Source organism: Erpetoichthys calabaricus, chromosome 8, assembly GCF_900747795.2.
Source record: "Erpetoichthys calabaricus chromosome 8, fErpCal1.3, whole genome shotgun sequence".
NCBI lineage: Eukaryota > Metazoa > Chordata > Cladistia > Polypteriformes > Polypteridae > Erpetoichthys > Erpetoichthys calabaricus.
The window spans coordinates 62,028,864-62,049,102 of NC_041401.2; the positions used below are offsets into that span (position 1 = coordinate 62,028,864).

General features: G+C 39.8%; 1 protein-coding gene across 2 annotated transcripts in view; it reads right to left on the reverse strand.

Annotated features, from left to right (window-relative positions):
- spag5 (sperm associated antigen 5) overlaps positions 1-20,239 on the reverse strand; it is a 72,283-nt gene that overhangs the window by 18,608 nt on the left and 33,436 nt on the right. For both annotated transcript variants that reach the window (XM_051930842.1, XM_051930841.1), the window contains exons 11-17: positions 18,145-18,217; positions 17,891-18,017; positions 14,468-14,642; positions 13,858-13,991; positions 10,150-10,318; positions 5,697-5,835; positions 4,946-5,059 (exon numbers count right to left, since the gene is read on the reverse strand). In XM_051930842.1, coding sequence (XP_051786802.1) covers positions 4,946-5,059; positions 5,697-5,835; positions 10,150-10,318; positions 13,858-13,991; positions 14,468-14,642; positions 17,891-18,017; positions 18,145-18,217 — 931 coding nt within the window. The remainder of the gene's footprint in view (positions 1-4,945; positions 5,060-5,696; positions 5,836-10,149; positions 10,319-13,857; positions 13,992-14,467; positions 14,643-17,890; positions 18,018-18,144; positions 18,218-20,239) is intronic.

Here is a 20,239-nt window from a genome sequence, read left to right on the forward strand (position 1 = left end):
TGGGATATGGTTGGTTTCCTGTGATGCTAAATTTGGGTGGAGTTCAATGAATGCATATTTTCAAAATCACCTGACATGCACAGGTGTGAATAAATACTGTAGCACTGTTCAGTGTCTAGCCTAATATTACAAAGGCAGCACTACACCTACAGGTAACAAGGATGTTTGCTGCCCAGACTAAAGAAAAACCTTTTCAGCCCATTAGGTTGCAGTGTTTTAATGTGTGCCACATCAAGGGCTCAGCAACAGGCAGGGGCTGAACCAAATCATGCACTAAGTGTAAACCTGGCCCATGTTACAAGATATTCACCGGGCACATCAATGAGAATTTCAATCTATTTATTTGCTGATAGTTCAGGATCACCATGATCACTTAATTCTTAGCTTAAACACTGTATTATAGTACTGTATATCCAAATGCTTAATGGACTCATCTGCACAAACAAATCAGAACCAGAATGAACAGTAAGATATGCCTTTGTGGTGAAGCTGTAAATATCAACACATTCGTTTAGCTGTCATAACTATAAGTGTGTGTGTATGATGGAAGGAGTAATTTAATTCAACAGAGAGAAAAATTGTGACGAATAAAGTGAGAAACTGCATATTAAAGTGAGGTATGGTGTGAACAGACACACAAGAGAAAAGACATGATGGACGATGTAAACATGCCTTGTAAAGGATAAAGAGTTGCTGTTTTAGCTTGTTTCCACTTTGAATGATGGTGGCATCGGTCACTTGCAAACTAATTTGCTGGTTTAAACAGACTACGTAAACTGTATTTATGCAAACTAAATGTAAACATTTGTAAATAGTATATTAAATGAGATGCATTGGAAACAGCATGAGACTAATACAGTTAGCTTCCATCTTCACAATCTCCATACCACAAGCACTGCTACTAAACTTTACCTTAGTGACCATGCTTGTAAAACATTTTACTGAATGAAAAGAAAATGAATGAAAGTAAAACCAGCAAGGTAACACATGGTCCAACAACCATTAAAGCTTTCACTTTCCATTCCACTTTAGACCTAACTACAGTACCCTTTATTATATACACACACTATATATATATATTATATATATATATATATATACACTGTATGTATATGCATATTATATATATATATATATATATATATATACACACACACATACATACATACATACATACATACATACATACATGGCATTCGTAGTCTGAATCACAATCTGATTGTATGGGAGGTTACCTACCAGGTAACACTTGTGGTTGGTCAGCAAGTCGGCTAACATCCTCCACGGTGCCCTCTTTCAGTTGCGAGAAGCAGATCGTAGAATGGTTGAAAATAGCAGTCAAAGGAACGAACCACACGCCATGGCGCAACGTTAGGGGCTTCGCCTCTAGTGCTGACGTCCGATTCCCGAGAGGGGGTGCAGCGAGTGTGTACGCCTGATGAGCGTACACACACACACACACATTTTATATATTATATATATACATATACATTACTGTGCAAAAGTTTTAGGCAGGTGTGAAAAAATGCTGTAAACAAAGAATGCTTTCAGAAATAACAATAAACAATCATTTATATCAATTTACAAAATCCAAACTGAGCAAACAAAAGAAAAATCTAAATCAAATCAATATATGGTGTTACTACCTTTTGCCTTCAAACCAGCATCAATTCTTATAGGTACACTTGCACAAAGTCAGGGATTTTGTAGGATTATAGTCAGGTGTATGATCAACCAATTATACCAGACAGGTGTTAATGATCATCATTGTCACACGTAGGTTGAAACACAGTCATTAATTGAAACAGAAACAGCTGTGTAGGAGGCTTAAAACTGGGTGAGGAACAGCCGAACTCTGCTACCAAGGTGAGATTGTGGAAGAGTTTCATGTCATGGCAAGATTGAGCACAGCAACATTTATTTTCAGAAATTCATTTATTTTCATCAATCAACAAAATGCAGTGAATGAACAAAAGAGAAATCTAAATCAAATCAATATTTGGTGTGAACGCCCTTTGCCTTCAAAACAGCATCAATTCTTCTAGGTACACTTTCACACAGTTTTTGAAGGAACTCGGCTGGTAGGTTGTTCCAAACATCTTGGAGAACTAACCACACATCTTCTGTGGATGTAGGCTTCCTCACATCCTTCTGTCTCTTCATGTAATCCCAGACACACTCGATGATGTTGAGATCAGGACTCTGTGGGGGCCATATCATCACTTCCAGGACTTCTTGTTCATCTTTACGCTGAAGATAGTTCTTAATGACTTTGGCTGTACGTTTGGGGTCATTGTCCTGCTGCAGAATAAATCTGGGGCCAATCATACGCCTCCCTGTTGGTATTGCATGATGGATAAGTATCTGCCTGTATTTCTCAGCATTGAGAACATCATTAATCCTGACCAAATCTCCAACTCCATTTGCAGAAATGCAGCCCCAAACATTCATGGAACCTCCACCATGCTTCACTGTTGCCTGCAGACACTCATTATTGTACCGCTCTCCAGCCCTTCGACGAACAAACTGCCTTCTGCTACAGCCAAATATTTCAAATTTTGACTCATCAGTCCAGAGCACCTGCTGCCATTTTTCTGCACCCCAGTTCCTATGTTTTCGTACATACTTGAGTCGCTTGGCCTTGTTTCCACGTCGAAGGTATGGCTTTTTGGCTGCAACTCTTCCATGAAGACCACTTCTGGCCAGACTTCTCCGGACAGTAGATGGGTGTACCTGGGTCCCTGTGGTTTCTGCCAGTTCTGTGCTGATGGCACTGCTGGACATCTTCCGATTTCAAAGGGTAATAAGCTTGATGTGTCTTTCATCTGCTGCACTAAGTTTCCTTGGCCGACCACTGTGTCTACGATCCTCAACGTTGTCCCGTTTCTTTGTGCTTCTTCAAAAGAGCTTGAACAGCACATCTTGAAACCCCAGTCTGCTTTAAAACCTTTGTCTGGGAGAGACCTTGCTGATGCAGTAACTTGTGTCTTGTTGCTGTGCTCAATCTTGCCATGACATGAAACTGTCTTCCACAACATCACCTTGGTAGCAGAGTTTGGCTGTTCCTCACACAGTTTTAAGCCTCCTACACAGCTGTTTCTGTTTCAGTTAATGACTGTGTTTCAACCTACGTGTGACACTGATGATCATTAGCACCTGTTTGGCATAATTGGTTGATCATACACCTGACTATAATCCTACAAAATCCCTGACTTTGTGCAAGTGTACTTATAAGAATTGATGCTGGTTTGAAGGCAAAAGGTAGTAACACCAAATATTGATTGGATTTAGATTTTTCTTTTGTTCGCTCACTTTGCATTTTGTAAATTGATAACAATAAACAATCATTATTTATATTTCTGAAAGCATTCTTTGTTCACAGCATTTTTTCACACCTGCCTAAAACTTTTGTACAGTACTGTATTTACAAATTTTCCACTGCTACAAATGCTTTTCTTAACACTGCATTTTAAAGTTTAAGAGTATGCTTCACATTTTAAAACACATTACTCAATACTCAACAATATATTTATAAAGGGCATACTCTTGTTTGAGTTTGATTTGCTTAATGTAAAATATTATTCCTTAATTAAATTTACTTTTAAGTTTTTGTCCTCCTACTAGAAAATACTCCCTAGTAGTTTTCCCAAAGTGCAGACTTACAATCAGAGGAAAAAAAAGGTAGTACAGTGATCCCTCGCTATATCGCGCTTCGCCTTTCGCGGCTTCACTCCATCGCGGATTTTATATGTAAGCATATTTAAATATATATCACGGATTTTTCGCTGCTTCGCGGGTTTCTGCGGACAATGGGTCTTTAAATTTCTGGTACATGCTTCCTCAGTTGGTTTGCCCAGTTGATTTCATACAAGGGATGCTATTGGCAGATGCCTGAGAAGCTACCCAACTTACTTTCTCTCTCTCTCTCTCTCTCGCGCTGACGTAGGGGGGTGTGAGCAGGGGGGCTGTGTGCAGCTGCTTCCTGAAGGACATGCTGCACAGTGCTTCGCATACTTAAAAGCTCAAAGGGCACGTATTGATTTTTGACTTTGTTTTTCTGTGGCTCTCTCTCTCTCTCTCGCTCTCTTCCTGCTCCTGACAGAGGGGGTGTGAGCTGCCGCCTTCAACAGCTTTGTACCGGCGGTGCTTCGCATACTTAAAAGCCAAAAAGCCCTATTGATTTTTTTTTTGACTGCTTGCTTTGCACTCCTTTGAAAAGGAAGATATGTTTGCATTCTTTTAATTGTGAGACAGAACTGTCATCTCTGTCTTGTCATGGAGCACAGTTTAAACTTTTGAAAAAGAGACAAATGTTTGTTTGCAGTGTTGGAATAACGTTCCTGTCTCTCTACAACCTCCTGTGTTTCTGCGCAAATCTGTGACCCAAGCATGACATTCTAAAAATAACCATATAAACATATGGTTTCTACTTCGCGGATTTTCCTATTTCGCGGGTGGCTCTGGAACGCAACCCCCGCGATGGAGGAGGGATTACTGTACAGCATTAATATGAGTTTGTGAGAAATGTTAAAGGACCTACATTTTCTTTCTGCCTTATTTTATGGTTGCTTTTTGTTACAACATTGCTGCAATGACAGAATATATAGCAAACTTAACAATGGGAATTGTAGGAGTGAGTAGTGAGTACAATCATGCATAAAGGCTTCTGCTTGCTGTTTCATACATGTAGTTGCCTTGAAATGCGATAGGCTGTGTTGCATCTTGTGTAACTGTGGGTAGTTGTAAGTCATTATCCAAAACATTAAATAAATGGGGTCTTCTGAGACACAACTGTGGTATTTTTGTACTTTAAAAAAAAAAAAACCAAGGGTTTGGGGGATAAAAAATGTTAGGATATTAGTGATAATATACATTTACATTGGCTTCAAACGTTAAACACTTGAATGACAACGACAAGAACCAGGTGAATGCCTAGGTAACTTACCAGGAATGACAACTGTGTTTTCTTCTCTAGTGACAGCTGCCGGAAGCACACGGGTAAAGGCACTGTTTCCACTGCTGAGCCCATCTGTTGACTGCTCATTAGATTCTGGAAGTGCTAGAATGATAGTTATTGCAACACAGATATTAAATATTTTACTGAAAATGTACAGATAAATTTGTTTGGAATTATACTTTAATATCACTCATTTTTATGTAAACTCCAAACAATCACATATGATAAAACACTCACCCTCAGAAAAGCCCATAAACCACAAATAAATAAAAAAAACACACACACAGAGGTCAGTGCTTTGCTTAATGTGTTTTATGACATCCAAAAGAAAGCACTGATGGAGGAGAGCAACAAAACAACATCTAGGCACTATAAGAAATAGAATTATTTCTTCTACAATCAGAAGTCTTGTGAATGTGTACGTATGCAATTCCTGTGGAGGTAAAGAGGTTAAGTGTATAAATTGTTAGAGGACCTACTGATCAACACAAGTTTATATTATAATTGATTAAACTGCTAGTATAAATTTAAATAAAAAGTGATACATTTATATACTGTAAGGATTGGTACTCTTAAACGCATTTTAGTAACTCCCTTTACAAAAAAGGTAAAGAGTAAAAAAAAAAAAAAAAAATACAAACAGTATTAATATATTCAATAGCTTGGTGGTTTCTCATTTACAGATTTCACATTAACAAGTCTTAGAGTGCAAACGTTTAAAAGATTCAGTGGCACTTACTGGTGTCCGTCTCGTCTGTTTCCTCTGGTGGCAAACCACTAATAGCTTCCAGGATACTTCCCAGAAATGTGTTGGCAGATGGTCGAGGAGTCATTGCATAGTGTTGTGGGGTGCCCATTCTTACAGGAGAGTGATGTTTCTTAAATGTAGAATAAATATAGAGGGGGAAAAAAACATGAAAAATATCTAAAAAATACTAAATACTAAAAATTATTTTATTGAGAAGGTTTCTCAGTTAACACCATCAACAGGTATATAATCGACTGTATATGCCAATATTAGGACAACAGACAAATTAGCAAAATGGTGCTTGATGGACAATTATCAAAAGTAAATTGTTCAAATACAAATATTATAGGATGACTATGGAAGCCTGGTGAGCAAAATTCACTTTAGAAAAACAATGTCAAGTGCACATGAAAATATAAAACATTAAAACAAATCTGAATATTTTTAAAATTGGGCAATGCACGATCTAAAATATTTCATTTTAATGCTATATTTTTGTTAGTCTAGATATATCTTTATATTATATTTTCCAAGTGGATTAAAATATTTAATTAGAAAAAGAATTTTTTCCAGCAAAACAGAAACAACAATACTGCATAGAGGGAATCCACGGTAGATCCTTTCCTCAAGCTTAGAATATTATGCTACAATAATATGAAACACAGGAAAATAAAAGAAATTAAGGTCTCTCTACCACTCAGCCCCTTGCTTTTGTGTGAATAACTAACCTAGTTAAGTTACTTCATTCTTCATATCATTTACAAGAAACATTTTATTCTCACTATCTGTGTCTCATATGGTCAGGATCTCATTTCATTCTCACTTCCAAGTCCCCATACCATCAAAGAGTGCTTCCAGGGTACAGACCTCCATCCATCCATCCATCCATTGTCTCCCGCTTATCCGAGGTCGGGTCGCGGGGGCAGCAGCTTGAGCAGAGATGCCCAGACTTCCCTCTCCCCGGCCACTTCTTCTAGCTCTTCCGGGAGAATCTCAAGGCGTTCCCAGGCCAGTCGAGAGACATAGTCCCTCCAACGTGTCCTGGGTCTTCCCCGGGGCCTCCTCCCGGTTAGACGTGCCCGGAACACCTCACCAGGGAGGTGTCCAGGAGGCATCCTGATTAGATGCCCGAGCCACCTCATCTGACTCCTCTCGATGCGGAGGAGCAGCGGCTCTACTCTGAGCCCCTCCCAGATGACTGAGCTTCTCACCCTATCTTTAAGGGAGAGCCCAGACACCCTGCGGAGGAAACTCATTTCAGCCGCTTGTATTCGCGATCTCGTTCTTTCGGTCACTACCCATAGCTCATGACCATAGGTGAGGGTAAGAACATAGATCGACTGGTAAATTGAGCTTCGCCTTGCGGCTCAGCTCCTTTTTCACCACGACAGACCTATGAAACGCCCGCATTACTGCGGATGCCACACCGATCCGCCTGTCGATCTCACGCTCCATTCTTCCCTCACTCGTGAACAAGACCCCGAGATACTTGAACTCCTCCACTTGGGGCAGGATCTCGCTACCAACCCTGAGAGGGCACTCCACCCTTTTCCGGCTGAGGGCCATGGTCTCGGATTTGGAGGTGCTGATTCTCATCCCAGCCGCTTCACACTCGGCTGCGAACCGATCCAGAGAGAGCTGAAGATCACGGCCTGATGAAGCAAACAGGACATCATCATCTGCAAAAAGCAGTGAGCCAATCCTGAGCTCACCAAACCGGACCCCCTCAACACCCTGGCTGCGCCTAGAAATTCTGTCCATAAAAGTTATGAACAGAATCTGTGACAAAGGGCAGCCCTGGCGGAGTCCAACTCTCACTGGAAACGGGTTCGACTTACTACCGGCAATGCGGACCAGGCTCTGGCAACGATCGTACAGGGACCGAACAGCCCTTATCAAGGGGGCCGGTACCCCATACTCTCGGAGTACCCCCCACAGGATTCCCCGAGGGACACGGTCGAATGCCTTTTCCAAGTCCACAAAACACATGTAGACTGGTTGGGCAAACTCCCATGCACCCTCCAGGACCCTGCTAAGGGTATAGAGCTGGTCCACTGTTCCGCGACCAGGATGAAAACCACACTGTTCCTCCTGAATCCAAGGCTCGACTATCCGACGGACCCTCCTCTCCAGGACCCCTGAATAGACTTTTCCAGGGAGGCTGAGGAGTGTGATCCCTCTGTAGTTGGAACACACCTTCCGATCCCCCTTCTTAAAGAGGGGGACCACCACCCCGGTCTGCTAATCCAGAGGCACTGTCCCTGATGTCCATGCGATGTTGCAGAGACGTGTCAACCAAGACAGTCCTACAACATCCAGAGCCTTGAGGAACTCCGGGCGTATCTCATCCACCCCCGGGGCCCTGCCACCAAGGAATTTTTTGACCACCTCGGTGACCTCAGTCCCAGAGATGGGGGAGCCCACCTCTGAGTCCCCAGGCTCTGCTTCCTCATTGGAAGGCATGTTAATGGGATTGAGGAGGTCTTCGAAGTACTCCCCCCACCGACCCACAACGTCCCGAGTCGAGGTCAGCAGCGCACCATCCCCACCATATACAGTGTTGACACTGCACTGCTTCCCCTTCCTGAGACGCCGGATGGTGGACCAGAATCTCCTCGAAGCCGTCCGAAAGTCGTTCTCCATGGCCTCCCCAAACTCCTCCCATGCCCGAGTTTTTGCCTCAGCAACCACCAAAGCCGCATTCTGCTTGGCCTGCCGGTACCTATCAGCTGCCTCCAGGGTTCCACAGGACAAAAGGGACCGGTAGGACTCCTTCTTCAGCTTGACGGCATCCTTCACCGCCGGTGTCCACCAACGGGTTCGGGGATTGCCGCCACGACAGGCACCGACCACCTTACGGCCACAGCTCCGGTCAGCTGCCTCAACAATAGAGGCACGGAACATGGCCCATTCGGACTCAATGTCCCCCACCTCCCTCGGGATGTGGTCGAAGTTCTGCCGGAGGTGGGAGTTGAAGCTACTTCTGACAGGGGGCTCTGCCAGACGTTCCCAGCAGACCCTCACAACACGTTTGGGCCTACCAGGCCTGACAAGCATCCTCCCCCACCATCGAAGCCAACTCACCACCAGGTGGTGATCAGTTGACAGCTCCGCCCCTCTCTTCACCCGAGTGTCCAAGACATGTGGCTGCAAGTCCGACGACACGACCACAAAGTCGATCATCGAACTGAGGCCTAGGGTGTCCTGGTGCCAAGTGCACATATGAACACCCCTATGCTTGAACATGGTGTTCGTTATGGACAATCCGTGACGAGCACAGAAGTCCAATAACAAAACACCGCTCGGGTTCAGATCGGGGGGGCCATTCCTCCCAATCACACCCTTCCAGGTCTCACTGTCATTGCCCACGTGAGCATTGAAGTCTCCCAGCAGAACGAGGGAGTCCCCAGAAGGTATGCCCTCTAGCACCCCCTCCAGGGACTCCAAAAAGGGTGGGTACTCCGAACTGCTGTTTGGTGCATACGCACAAACAACAGTTAGGGCCCATCCCCCCACCCGAAGGCGAAGGGAGGCTACCCTCTCGTCCACCGGGGTAAACCCCAATGTACAGGCTCCAAGTCGGGGGGCAATAAGTATACCCACACCCGCTCGGCGCCTCTCACCGGGGGCAACTCCAGAGTGGTACAGAGTCCAGCCCCTCTCAAGGAGATTGGTTCCAGAGTCCAAGCTGTGCGTCGAGGTGAGTCCGACTATATCTAGCCGGAACCTCTCAACTTCGCGCACTAGCTCAGGCTCCTTCCCCTTCAGAGAGGTGACATTCCACGTCCCAAGAGCCAGCTTCTGTAGCCGAGGATCGGACCGCCAAGGTCCCCGCCTTCGGCCTCCACCCAACTCACACTGCACCCGACCTCCTTGGCCCCTCCCATAGGTGGTGAGCCCATGGGAAGTACAGACCTTTAGGTATATTTCACAGGTCCATCTCTTCACCAATTAAAGCCACAGGACTGCGTGTGCCAATGTCACACTAAAAGTCATTCATTATTAAACAGAAATCAAAAGCACCACCTCAGCAATAACAAGAAGTCCAAAATAAATCTGCCATATAGCTCAGTATTCAGAATATGTTAATTTTATTAGATTTAAGATTGAGGTCTGCACAAGCTTTGGTAAATTCTTCCATCAGAAAACTTATGTTCACTACAATGACCTAACAAATTTCCATAATTATTCTACCTTACTAACATGTCTGCATGTATCAAGAAATATATATTCATGATTATACTTATTTCCTTGTTATCACAGTCACATCTTTAACACAAAATTAGCAAAAGTAGGCAAATGTGTATGGAAAAAATTGGGGTTTCTCCACATTAACCTTCTGTTCATCTCAGTTTAAAGTGGATTACACTTTGCTTCTTAACTGCTCCTCAATTCTTAATAAAACTAGTGACATCTGAAATGAAGCTTTACACTTCATTTTTACCTGTCTCTTTAGCAACACCTGAAGAGAATCTGTTAATTTCTGGAGCTTTTCCTGTTGATTCTGGATCTCAAGAGAAGATGAGCAAATCTTCTGATCAATCTGAAGTAGCACAGCTTGACTGTTCTCTTTTTCTTTCAAAAGTTCTTCCTGTAAAGCATCTTGAGATGTTCTATAAACAGAAAAAAGCAAACAGCAACATAGTGTTAAATACTGGGCTAGAGGCATATAACAAATAAACATTTCTAAAAGATGTCTGTGCATTTCCTACTTAAATCAAAACATAAATACAAACATATACAGTACTATGCAAAAGTCTTATGCACTTGCAATAAAATGCTGTAAGGTGGACACACTTTCAAAGATAATGCAATAAATAGTTTATGAATTAACAAAAAAAAAAAATAATAAATGAAAATATTTGATGTGATTACCCTTTGCTTTAAAAACAGCTGAAAATTGTCCACTTATATGCAGTTTCTGAAGGTATGTGCATTTTTGGTTGTTTCAAGCCTATTGGGGGACTTGCCACTAATCCATTTACTTGCTTCTGTCTTCATAGGTAACCCCAGACTCAATCAATGATGTTGAGATCAGAGCTCAGAGAGGGTCATACCATCTGCAGCAGGATCCACTGGTTTAATATTTGCTGCAGATAGAATTTTATGATTTTGACTATGTGTTTGGGCTTTTCGTATTGCTGCAGAAAGAACTTAGAATGGACTAGATATCTCTCTTATGGTATTGCACAATGTAAGTACTGTGCAAAGGTTTTAGGCAGGTATGAAACAAATGGTGTAAACTAAGAATGTTTACACAAATAGAAGTGTTAATAGTTTACTTTTAGCATTTAACAATTTAAAGTGAATGAAAAGAAGAGAAATATAAATCAAAGCAGTATTTAGTGTGACCACTCTTTACCTTCAAAACAGCATCAATTCTCCTAGGTATACTAGCACAAATTTTTGAAGGAACTTAGCAGGTAGGTGGTTCCAAACATCTTGGTGAACTAACCACAGATCTTCTGTGGATGTAGGCTGCCTCAAATCTTTCTGTCTCCATGTAATCCCAGAAACACTCAATGATGTTGAGATCAGGGCTCTGTGCGAGTCATACTACTTCCAGGACTCCTTGTTCTTCTTTACGTTGAAGACAGTTCTTAATGACATTAGATGTATTTTTGGGGTTGTTGTGCTGCTGCAGGAAAAAATTTGGGGCCAATCAGACACTTCCCTGATAGTATTGCATGATGGATAAGTATCTGCTTGTATTTCTCTGCATTGAGGAAACCTTTAATCCTGACTAAATCCCTAGCTCAATTTGCAGAAATGCAGCGCCAAAACTTGCAAGGAACCTCAACCATTCTTCACGGTTGCCTGCAGCCACTTATTGTAACACTCTCCAGCCCTTCAGCGAACAAACTGCCTGCTGCTACAGCCAAATATTTCAAATTTTGACTCATCAGTCCAGAGCACCTGCTGCCATTTTTCTGCACCCCAGGTCTTATGTTTTCATGCATAGTTGAGTCGCTTGACCTTGTTTCCGTATTGGAGGTATGGATTTTTGGCCGCAGTTCTTCCATGAAGACCTCTTCTGGCCAGACGTTTCCAGACAGTAGAGATGGGTATACCTGGGTCCCACAGACTTCTGCCAGTTCTGAACTGATGGCTCTGCTTTTGAAAGGAAGCAAGCATGATGTGTCTTTCATCTGCCGCACTATGATTCCCTGGCTGACCACTGCATCGACAGTCCTCAATGTTGCCCATTTCTTTGTGGTTCTTCAAAAGAGCTTGAACAGCACATCTTGAAACCCCAGTCTACTTTGAAATGTTTGCCTGAGGGGACCTTGCAGATGTAGTATAACTACCTTGTGTCTTGTTTCTGTTCTCAGTTTTGCCATGGTGTATGACCTATGACATAAAACGGTCTTCCACAACCTTGGTAGTAGAGTTTGGCTGTTCCTCATCCAGTTTTAAGTCTCCTACACAGCTGTTTCTGTTTCAGTTAATGACTGTGTTTCAACCTACATATGAAAATGATGATCATTAGCACCTGTTTAGTATAATTGGTTAATCGTACAGCTGACTATAATCCTACAAAATCCCTGACTTTGTGCAAGTGTACCTATAACAATTGATGCTGGTTTGAAGGCAGAGGGTAATCATACCAAATATTTAGATTTTTCTTCTGTCAGCTCACTTTGCATTGTACAAATTGGTAAAAATAAACAAGTAGAATTTATATTTGTGAAAGCATTCGTACTTTATGGCATTTTTGTCACACCTGGCTAAAACTTTTGCACAGTTCTATATAAGTATCAGTTTTCATCAAATCTCTAAATCTGTTTGCAGAAATGCAGTCCAAATTGCATTCTGTTAGGGCCTAAAAATGAACTTTTCAGTCCAGAGCAACTGCTGTCCTAGCTCTTGTGTTTTTGTGCGCAGGAGAGCCACTTCACTTGGCTTTATTTTTGGTCACAACTCCCTAATAAAGACCTCTATGATAAACATCTTCAGACTGTAGATTGATGTACCAGTATTCTAGTGGATTTTGGACAGTTCAGGACATCTTCTGACCTTGAAGAGAAGTAAAGGTGATGCACATCTTCTTTGATGCACTAAGTTATCAAGGTTGGCCATTGGGGTTCTGATCTTAATTGTGCTTTAACAGAAGACCTTGTATAGCACACGTCAAAACACTTGTCACAAAATTTCTACTTAGAGATGTTGATAATGCAGAATGACCATCTTGTGTCTTATTATGCCATGGTGTAAGATCTGCAGATTAAATCACCGCCACCTCTTGTCCAGTTTTATTCCCTCTACACAGCTGATTTTGTTTCTATTAATCACTTTGGTTGAACCTACACATTATGTCAATGACCATTAGCGCCCGTTTGATATATTTGATTAATCAATTAATTAGTTTACAAAGAGGTCATGATTTTTTAACTGTAAAGTGATGAATTACCATGTTAGTTTCTTAACTATAACTTTCTGCAAATCGTGTTTGGAATTCTAAGATACACTCTTTTCTATTGACACACTAATCCAGAAGCCTTAAAATAACCATCTAAGCCAAATATTTTTTTAAACTATCCAAAGTGCAGAAGAGTTTTGCACAGTACTGTGTATTTATTATACATACACACACAATATATTATATATATATATATATATATATATATATATATATATAGATACACACTATATATGTATAATTAAACACAATATACACACACACCTACTGTACATGTATACATTCACATATACTGTAGGAGGTGCTCCAGCTTCCTAAACCTGACACAAACAGGCTCAGACACCAGTATAAAAGCACTAGAGAGTTTTTATTCTTTGTGAAACAATTCGTCTTTAGATATTTACCACCATAGCCACAAGAATAAACACAAACATTCACAATACTTTCTTTTCTTCATCTCTCTCTCTCTTCCACTCCCAACTATGTTGCACCCACTTCCAGTGGCCTAATAGTAAGGTATGGAATTATTCCAGGTGAGAGGCAGAAGCCCCATTTTATTATATCAATTATATATATATAATAAATAAATAAACACACACATCCACAAAGAGCATATATTGAGTGTTAATTGAAAAAAAAAAACAGTTAATTGTTTAGGTTTAGTGCAGAAAATATTGTGAAGCAATGAATGAGCAATATGAAATAAATATCAATCAATAATCCATCAATTACCTCAGTTCAGAAATAGTTTCTTTTAGCTCTTCACAATCCAAGTTCCTCTCCCGTAAAGCTTGCAGATGTGATTTTAACAATACTTCAGTTTCAGCTGTTTGTTCACGATATAGTTGGTTCTCCTGCAGAATGAACTAGGAAAGGATGTGAGTACATAGGAATTATGTAAACTACAAATGTGAGGGAGAATAAGTTATTACTAAAGATTATGAAAGGTTTACAAACATGTAAAGAATTTTCTTCTTGCCTTAATGGCCCTTTCAACTTATCGGACTCCTTACATCTTTGAAAATAAAGCTAATTGTAGACAACCATTTTTACATTGTCCTTATACGAAATATAAGGAATCTTTGTCTTGAAAGTATAGTAGAGAGGGAGGAGCAGAACATTTTTCAAAATTGAAATTTTGATTCCCGAAGTAAACAGCTACCTAATAAAGATTATTCCAAAGGAGAGGGAACTGTTCCTTCTAGAAATATGCTGCAACTCCACTATGGTGGAAGAATGAGACTCAGAACATGTTTAAACTAAATGCTCTTTTTATTTTGATATACCTTTCAAATCTCACTCTCTTTCTGGGGATTGCGCTGTATAACTGAAAGCTCCCTACCTCATTAAGCTCCTTTAGGGCCTGTATGTTTTTCTTCAGATCTTCAATTTGATCAAGATGAATGACTTGCTCCTGCTGCAGATCCTGGTTGAAGGCAGACAATGCTTTACACTTGTCAGTGGCAACTTTGAGTGCGGCATTCTCATGTCGAGACTCTTCCATTGCGGCCATCATCCTAAAACAGAGGTTTGTTATAGCAAAACTGAGTATCCACTAGTAAGAATGCAGCCAGAAGTCACATGGGGAAAGAAAGTGGAAACTTTTATCAAATAGAAGTGCATTTAAGACAGTCATGATTTATTTAACATGCCCTCACCTATTTGGAAAATTTGTCTGAAACTGAACAGTATAAATCAGAGCTGTGTAGCCAGTTAAAGAATACTCCACCCAAAAATGGTAACTTTTGTGTCTGTTACTCGCCCAGCACTGTTTACAGGGACAACTGCGAAAACAACTTTAATGTCATGCTGTCATCTGCAAGTTCTCCGCTCGGTTTTGCAAACTGGTGGCACCCAGCATCAAAGCAGTGCCACCATTCCTGTGTGGTTTCCCTTTATTTTTTAGATTCACATCCCTGACGTGGCTTTATCAAATGCACTGAAATTAACCACATATCGTTTATTAGTTTAAGGCATCTGATTGCAATCAACCTATAACCATATAATGGTGCACAGAATGGCCAAACTATTCCAAATACTATAGCTGCTTTAGCGTTATCATTCTCGGTGCACCGCTGAGTATTTAACCCACTGTATCAGAGTGTGGAATCACAACTATACAGTAGCTGATCGGATTATCAGGATACAGCATTTAGCACACGCTGTCTCAGCCATGCACACAGTCTGTTTGAACTTCGCCCATACAGTACGGCAAACACTTCAGAGCCTTTCTTGTAGGGACCTCGCGGTTCAGAAACAGTTTCATCCCAAGTGCTCTAAACGCACTTAATAAGTCCAACAATTGTTCCTGGTAGAACTGTTTGTACTTATAAGTACAATCACCTCACTGTAAACTTGCACTACAGTTATAATATGGCACAACCTGAGTTACTTTATAAAGCACGTATTTACACATATGAAGACGACCGGCTTCTAAGTTGATTTAGATCTTCTTGGAGCTCTTGATATTTTTAAGATGAAATGCAGTAAAGCATGTTTATTACATTATACAGATAAGTTTTAAACTTCATTAAAATAATGTATATTGTTAATAAAACATGTGAGGACACGGTGGACAGCAGCAGCAACGAGCTGGTGCCCATTCAGGGATTCTTCCTGCCCTGCGCTGTATGCTTGCTGGGATTGGCGCGACCCTGGATGGATAGATGGATGGAATAATTAAACATGTACTACGAAGATATTTCAATGTTTCATAAAAGTTTTGAAGAATCTGTGTTCTAAGCTTACAGATGGCTTGGCATCTATTACAGAGCTGATCGAGTGGCGATTGGTTACTTGGAGAAAGGAAAGACAGGAATTGGAGGTTAGTATGTTTGAGAGAGATAGTACTTCTGCAATAAATCATTTAATCTAAGGTCGCGCATGGCGCAGCATGCATCTTGCAGGAGGCCAGAACAATCTCTGGACAGGGCGGTAGCTCGTCGCTAACACTGCGCCACCATGTCTCCATGTTTAATACATGCTTTAATTCCTATCATTGTGAAAATGAAATCAAGTATACATCTTAATATTGAAATTATTCAGAGAGCTGTAATATCACGAATGTAATGTATTCTGTGTTCTGTTGGCGGAAGAGAAAGCTTGTTTAAGAAGCACATAGTGATTCACACACAGAGCACATAAAAGAACATATAGAAAGAAGCATTTAATGTGCTACTTTAGTTAGGATGGGATCTGAGAAACTAGTAAATTAAACGATTTTAAGATGAAGTTTATGATGTTCTACTTTAATGACAAAATAAAGTATGTGATTACAGTTGAAATTTTGAGATTAAAGTTGACATTTGGACATTTTTTTCAACTGTGTCCCTATGTTGTTTTTCTTTTCTCTGTACCCTAATACACTTCCATATGACACCCAGACGGTGAGCTATGACTCCCCTTTTCACGGCAACTTTGATATCTGGCCACTTATTTATTTCGGTCACTTTCCGACTTTCTGAACTTGATCAAGTAACAGAGTGGTGGAGAAACTCGAAATTTCGACTTCCTTTTGTTGTTTATATCACTGCTTAAACCAACAAATAATACGTTTTTCCTTGCCTCCACTTGGTATTTGCTGAAATTCTTCTTTTTCCCCTGCTCTTTTGCCATCGTCTTTTCACAGAAAGCAAAACATCAGGGGCTATTTATATTGATTTGCATATTCAAAGAGGTGTAATTCTGGGAGGAGTCTGGGAGGGGCGACAGGCGCGTGCACGAGCGTTACATTTCACGCAGACCAGGATTTATGTAGTGGAAGAACGTGGAAGTTGGCGTACACACAGATTTATGCATCTGGATTTTTTTGTGCGTACACACATTTCCACTTTTGTCTGTACGCCATGTTTTAGTGTGAATTCTACGCACGCCATTATGCATGAGGCCCCAGGACCAGAGTTGGACATCCCTGTTCTAGCAAATTATTACAAACAACTAAGGAGTAACACTTTAATAAATCAGAATTTTTCAGTGGAATATTAGATTAAAATGCAACTGATTATTTAAAATTGTTTTCTATGTTAGCAGGTATTAAAAATAATACTGTATTGTGTAGCAACAAAACTTGGGTATTTAAATGAAGTAGGGCTTATTTTATGACAGAGCACAGAGGCAAAAGACAGTAGTAAAGAACAGAAAAAAAAAATTCTGTTTTTGTAAATGTTAAGATGCCAACAGTAAACAGGATGCCAAAAACTCCTAAAAAAAGAGGTTGCTGTTTCCATATTCGGACAACTCCAGATAACTAGGACAAACAGATAGATATAGGAACATATAAACAGAAAGCCATCTATTAAAAGTAGTAAAGACAGACAAAGGCTTGGATGAAAATACTTTAACCAACTACAGCTTTCTAACTTTCTTAAAAAATTAATCAAACATAACAATAAGGTTGTTCAACTACAAGATCAAAGACCAGATATACTTTGCACTTCTCATTCGAATCAAGAAGTCACAAAGGCCATGCCCCCTCTGTCTGAAGGTGAACAGCCTTTCATTTCAACAAGTAAAAGAATTTACCACCTCAGTTCTTATAAAAATGAGCCCTGGGTAAATCCATGATGATTTTTATTTCAAATGCCTTATGTTTCTTTTTTCCCTTAATACATTTTTGGAAACTGCAGACTTCAAAAAGAACAGAAAATTTTTCTGATTCTAATTATACTTTCCCAAATATTTGGGGAAACTATTACCCTTTTATTATTAAATGAAAGCAAGACAGTTACCTTGAGTCAATCAAATGTGTAATTTCAGTTCCACTTACTTTTCTTCAATTTTAGTCAATTCTTCTTTTAACTCCATCTTCTCTGATACAGCATGAGACAGATTAGAAGCTACTTGGTATAAGTCTTCTTCAACAGTACAAAGTTTATCTCTAAGGACCTTAACCTCTGCAACACAAAAGAAAGTACAAAGACAGGAGGACTTTTACTTGGTATAAAAAATTACATGTATAAGGGACGCCTAAGGGTAGTGAACTTCCTAAAGGAGTGAAAAAATGATCTAGACAAGCAGTACCTGACTTCCAAACAGTAACCTCCACTTGAAGATCAGTATTCTGGTTCTTGGCCTCATCAAGTTCACTCTGAATCTAAAATGATGTAAACATACAAATCAAGCTGCTGCATATCAGTAAATGTATATTTTATATATATATTAACACAAAATATACAACATATTTTCTATAGCTGTTCGCACTACTAGTCCTCTGGTCTGCCTTGACCAAATTTTACTAAATATTTTAGATCAGTGACAAACAGTGGTGAAATTAGTAACATGTCAAAGGTGTTCTTACCTGACACATTTATAATACAAACTTCAGATCAAAGAAGCACCCCATAGCATGTGTTCAAAGAAATGGCAATTCTTAGACTTAAAATGAGGAAACCTTGTGTATGATATTGAGCGCATGAGTGTTTGACATTCAATATTCAAAATTATTGTGAACTGTACTCTCTTTTATAACACTATACAATAATACATCTTTACAAATTGAGGAGAGAATATTGTGAAGACTACAAAAAAGCAATGCAATTGGGAATACATTATTGCTAGTGTCTATTTTTCAGGTTTTATAATTAGCACTCCCCATAGAATAGATATACATATATAAAAAAAAAACAAAAAAAAAACAAAGATAATAACCAATCAAAGCAAAACAGATAACATTACAGTGTTATGAACATTCCACAGAAGTGATAAATTCTAATCGAAACAAAACTTAGTCATATTATATACTACATGTGCATACACACTATATATATATTAATACAGAGATATATGTGCATTTAATAATAGTTTTTCATTCCTTACAAGTTAAGACTGTATGTTTTTAATAAGAAATCACTAGCTTATCAATTGTTCAGGTTTATGGCCAGTACACCTCTGAACAGAAAATCTGCCAGCTAATTTTGACTGCAGGAGCATGTAGACTGAATAAGTCATCTGCAGTCTTGGAGAAACTAACTTAATTCTGGATGCAATTTTAGTGCTGTTGTAGTTCTGATTACTTACTGTATTTAAACAATTCTTTAATGTGAAAAGTGAAAGTATGTCTCAATTGTATAATTCTGGAAATGTATTGATCTGTACATTGCATAATTTGAAACCTGTACTAGTTTGATAAACAAAAATCAAAAGATAATGCAAAAAATTTTTTTATTATTTTTATTTTTATTATTTTCATTCAGACAAGAAATAACACTGAATTAAACTAGTAATGCATGACTGACAATCAGATAAGTAAGCTCAATTACTGCATCTCAAAAGGCATGGAAGTTCTTTATATTCAAAAAATACAAAATACATCGCCTGAAACTGTTTAAGAACAGTGAAACTCAAACCAGGATGAAATGTTTCAGTTCTGTTGTAAACAAGTGTGAATAACTTTTCTCCCACTGGTGGTGGCCTATGAATGTAACATTCAGTACATTTACATGCACACAAAAAACTAGGATACGGCAGAAACAGGGTTTCCTAACAACCCCCTAAATATGCTACATACTTATTACAAAATGTAATGCATTACTTTTGAAATAATTTTTCTTCTTTTGTATAAAAAAAACTGCACATTTCACTAGACAGAAATTACTAAATCATAAGGCCATAAATTAACAATCATGAAACTGACCAGAAACAAAGCCAAATTTAATCACTTTCCTGTGTGCCCAAAGATTTGCGGTATAAATACTTGGCACTACGCCACCCGATCACACTCTCAACATACAGTATCTACTGTATTTCAATTAGCTGGATTGAAAGTCAACTGAAACTTTATTAATATGCTTCTGTTAGCAAATCACACAGAGCACACCCTTTTCTGTTTGGCTGTGCAACCGAGCCTTGCAAAGGAGCAAGCACAGTAATACATTTACTTCTTCCTTTACACCAAGTATTGCAGGGATAGTAACACAGGTATTTTTATTTCAGTAATTTAAGTATTGAATGTTACTTTAAAAAGTAATTTGACTACATAACACATCCATCCATCCTCTTCCGCTTATCCGAGGTTGGTTCACGGGGGCAGCAGCTTGAGCAGAGATGCCGAGACTTCCCTCTCCCCGGCCACTTCTTCTAGCTCTTCCGAGGCGCTCCCAGGCCAGCCGGGAGACAT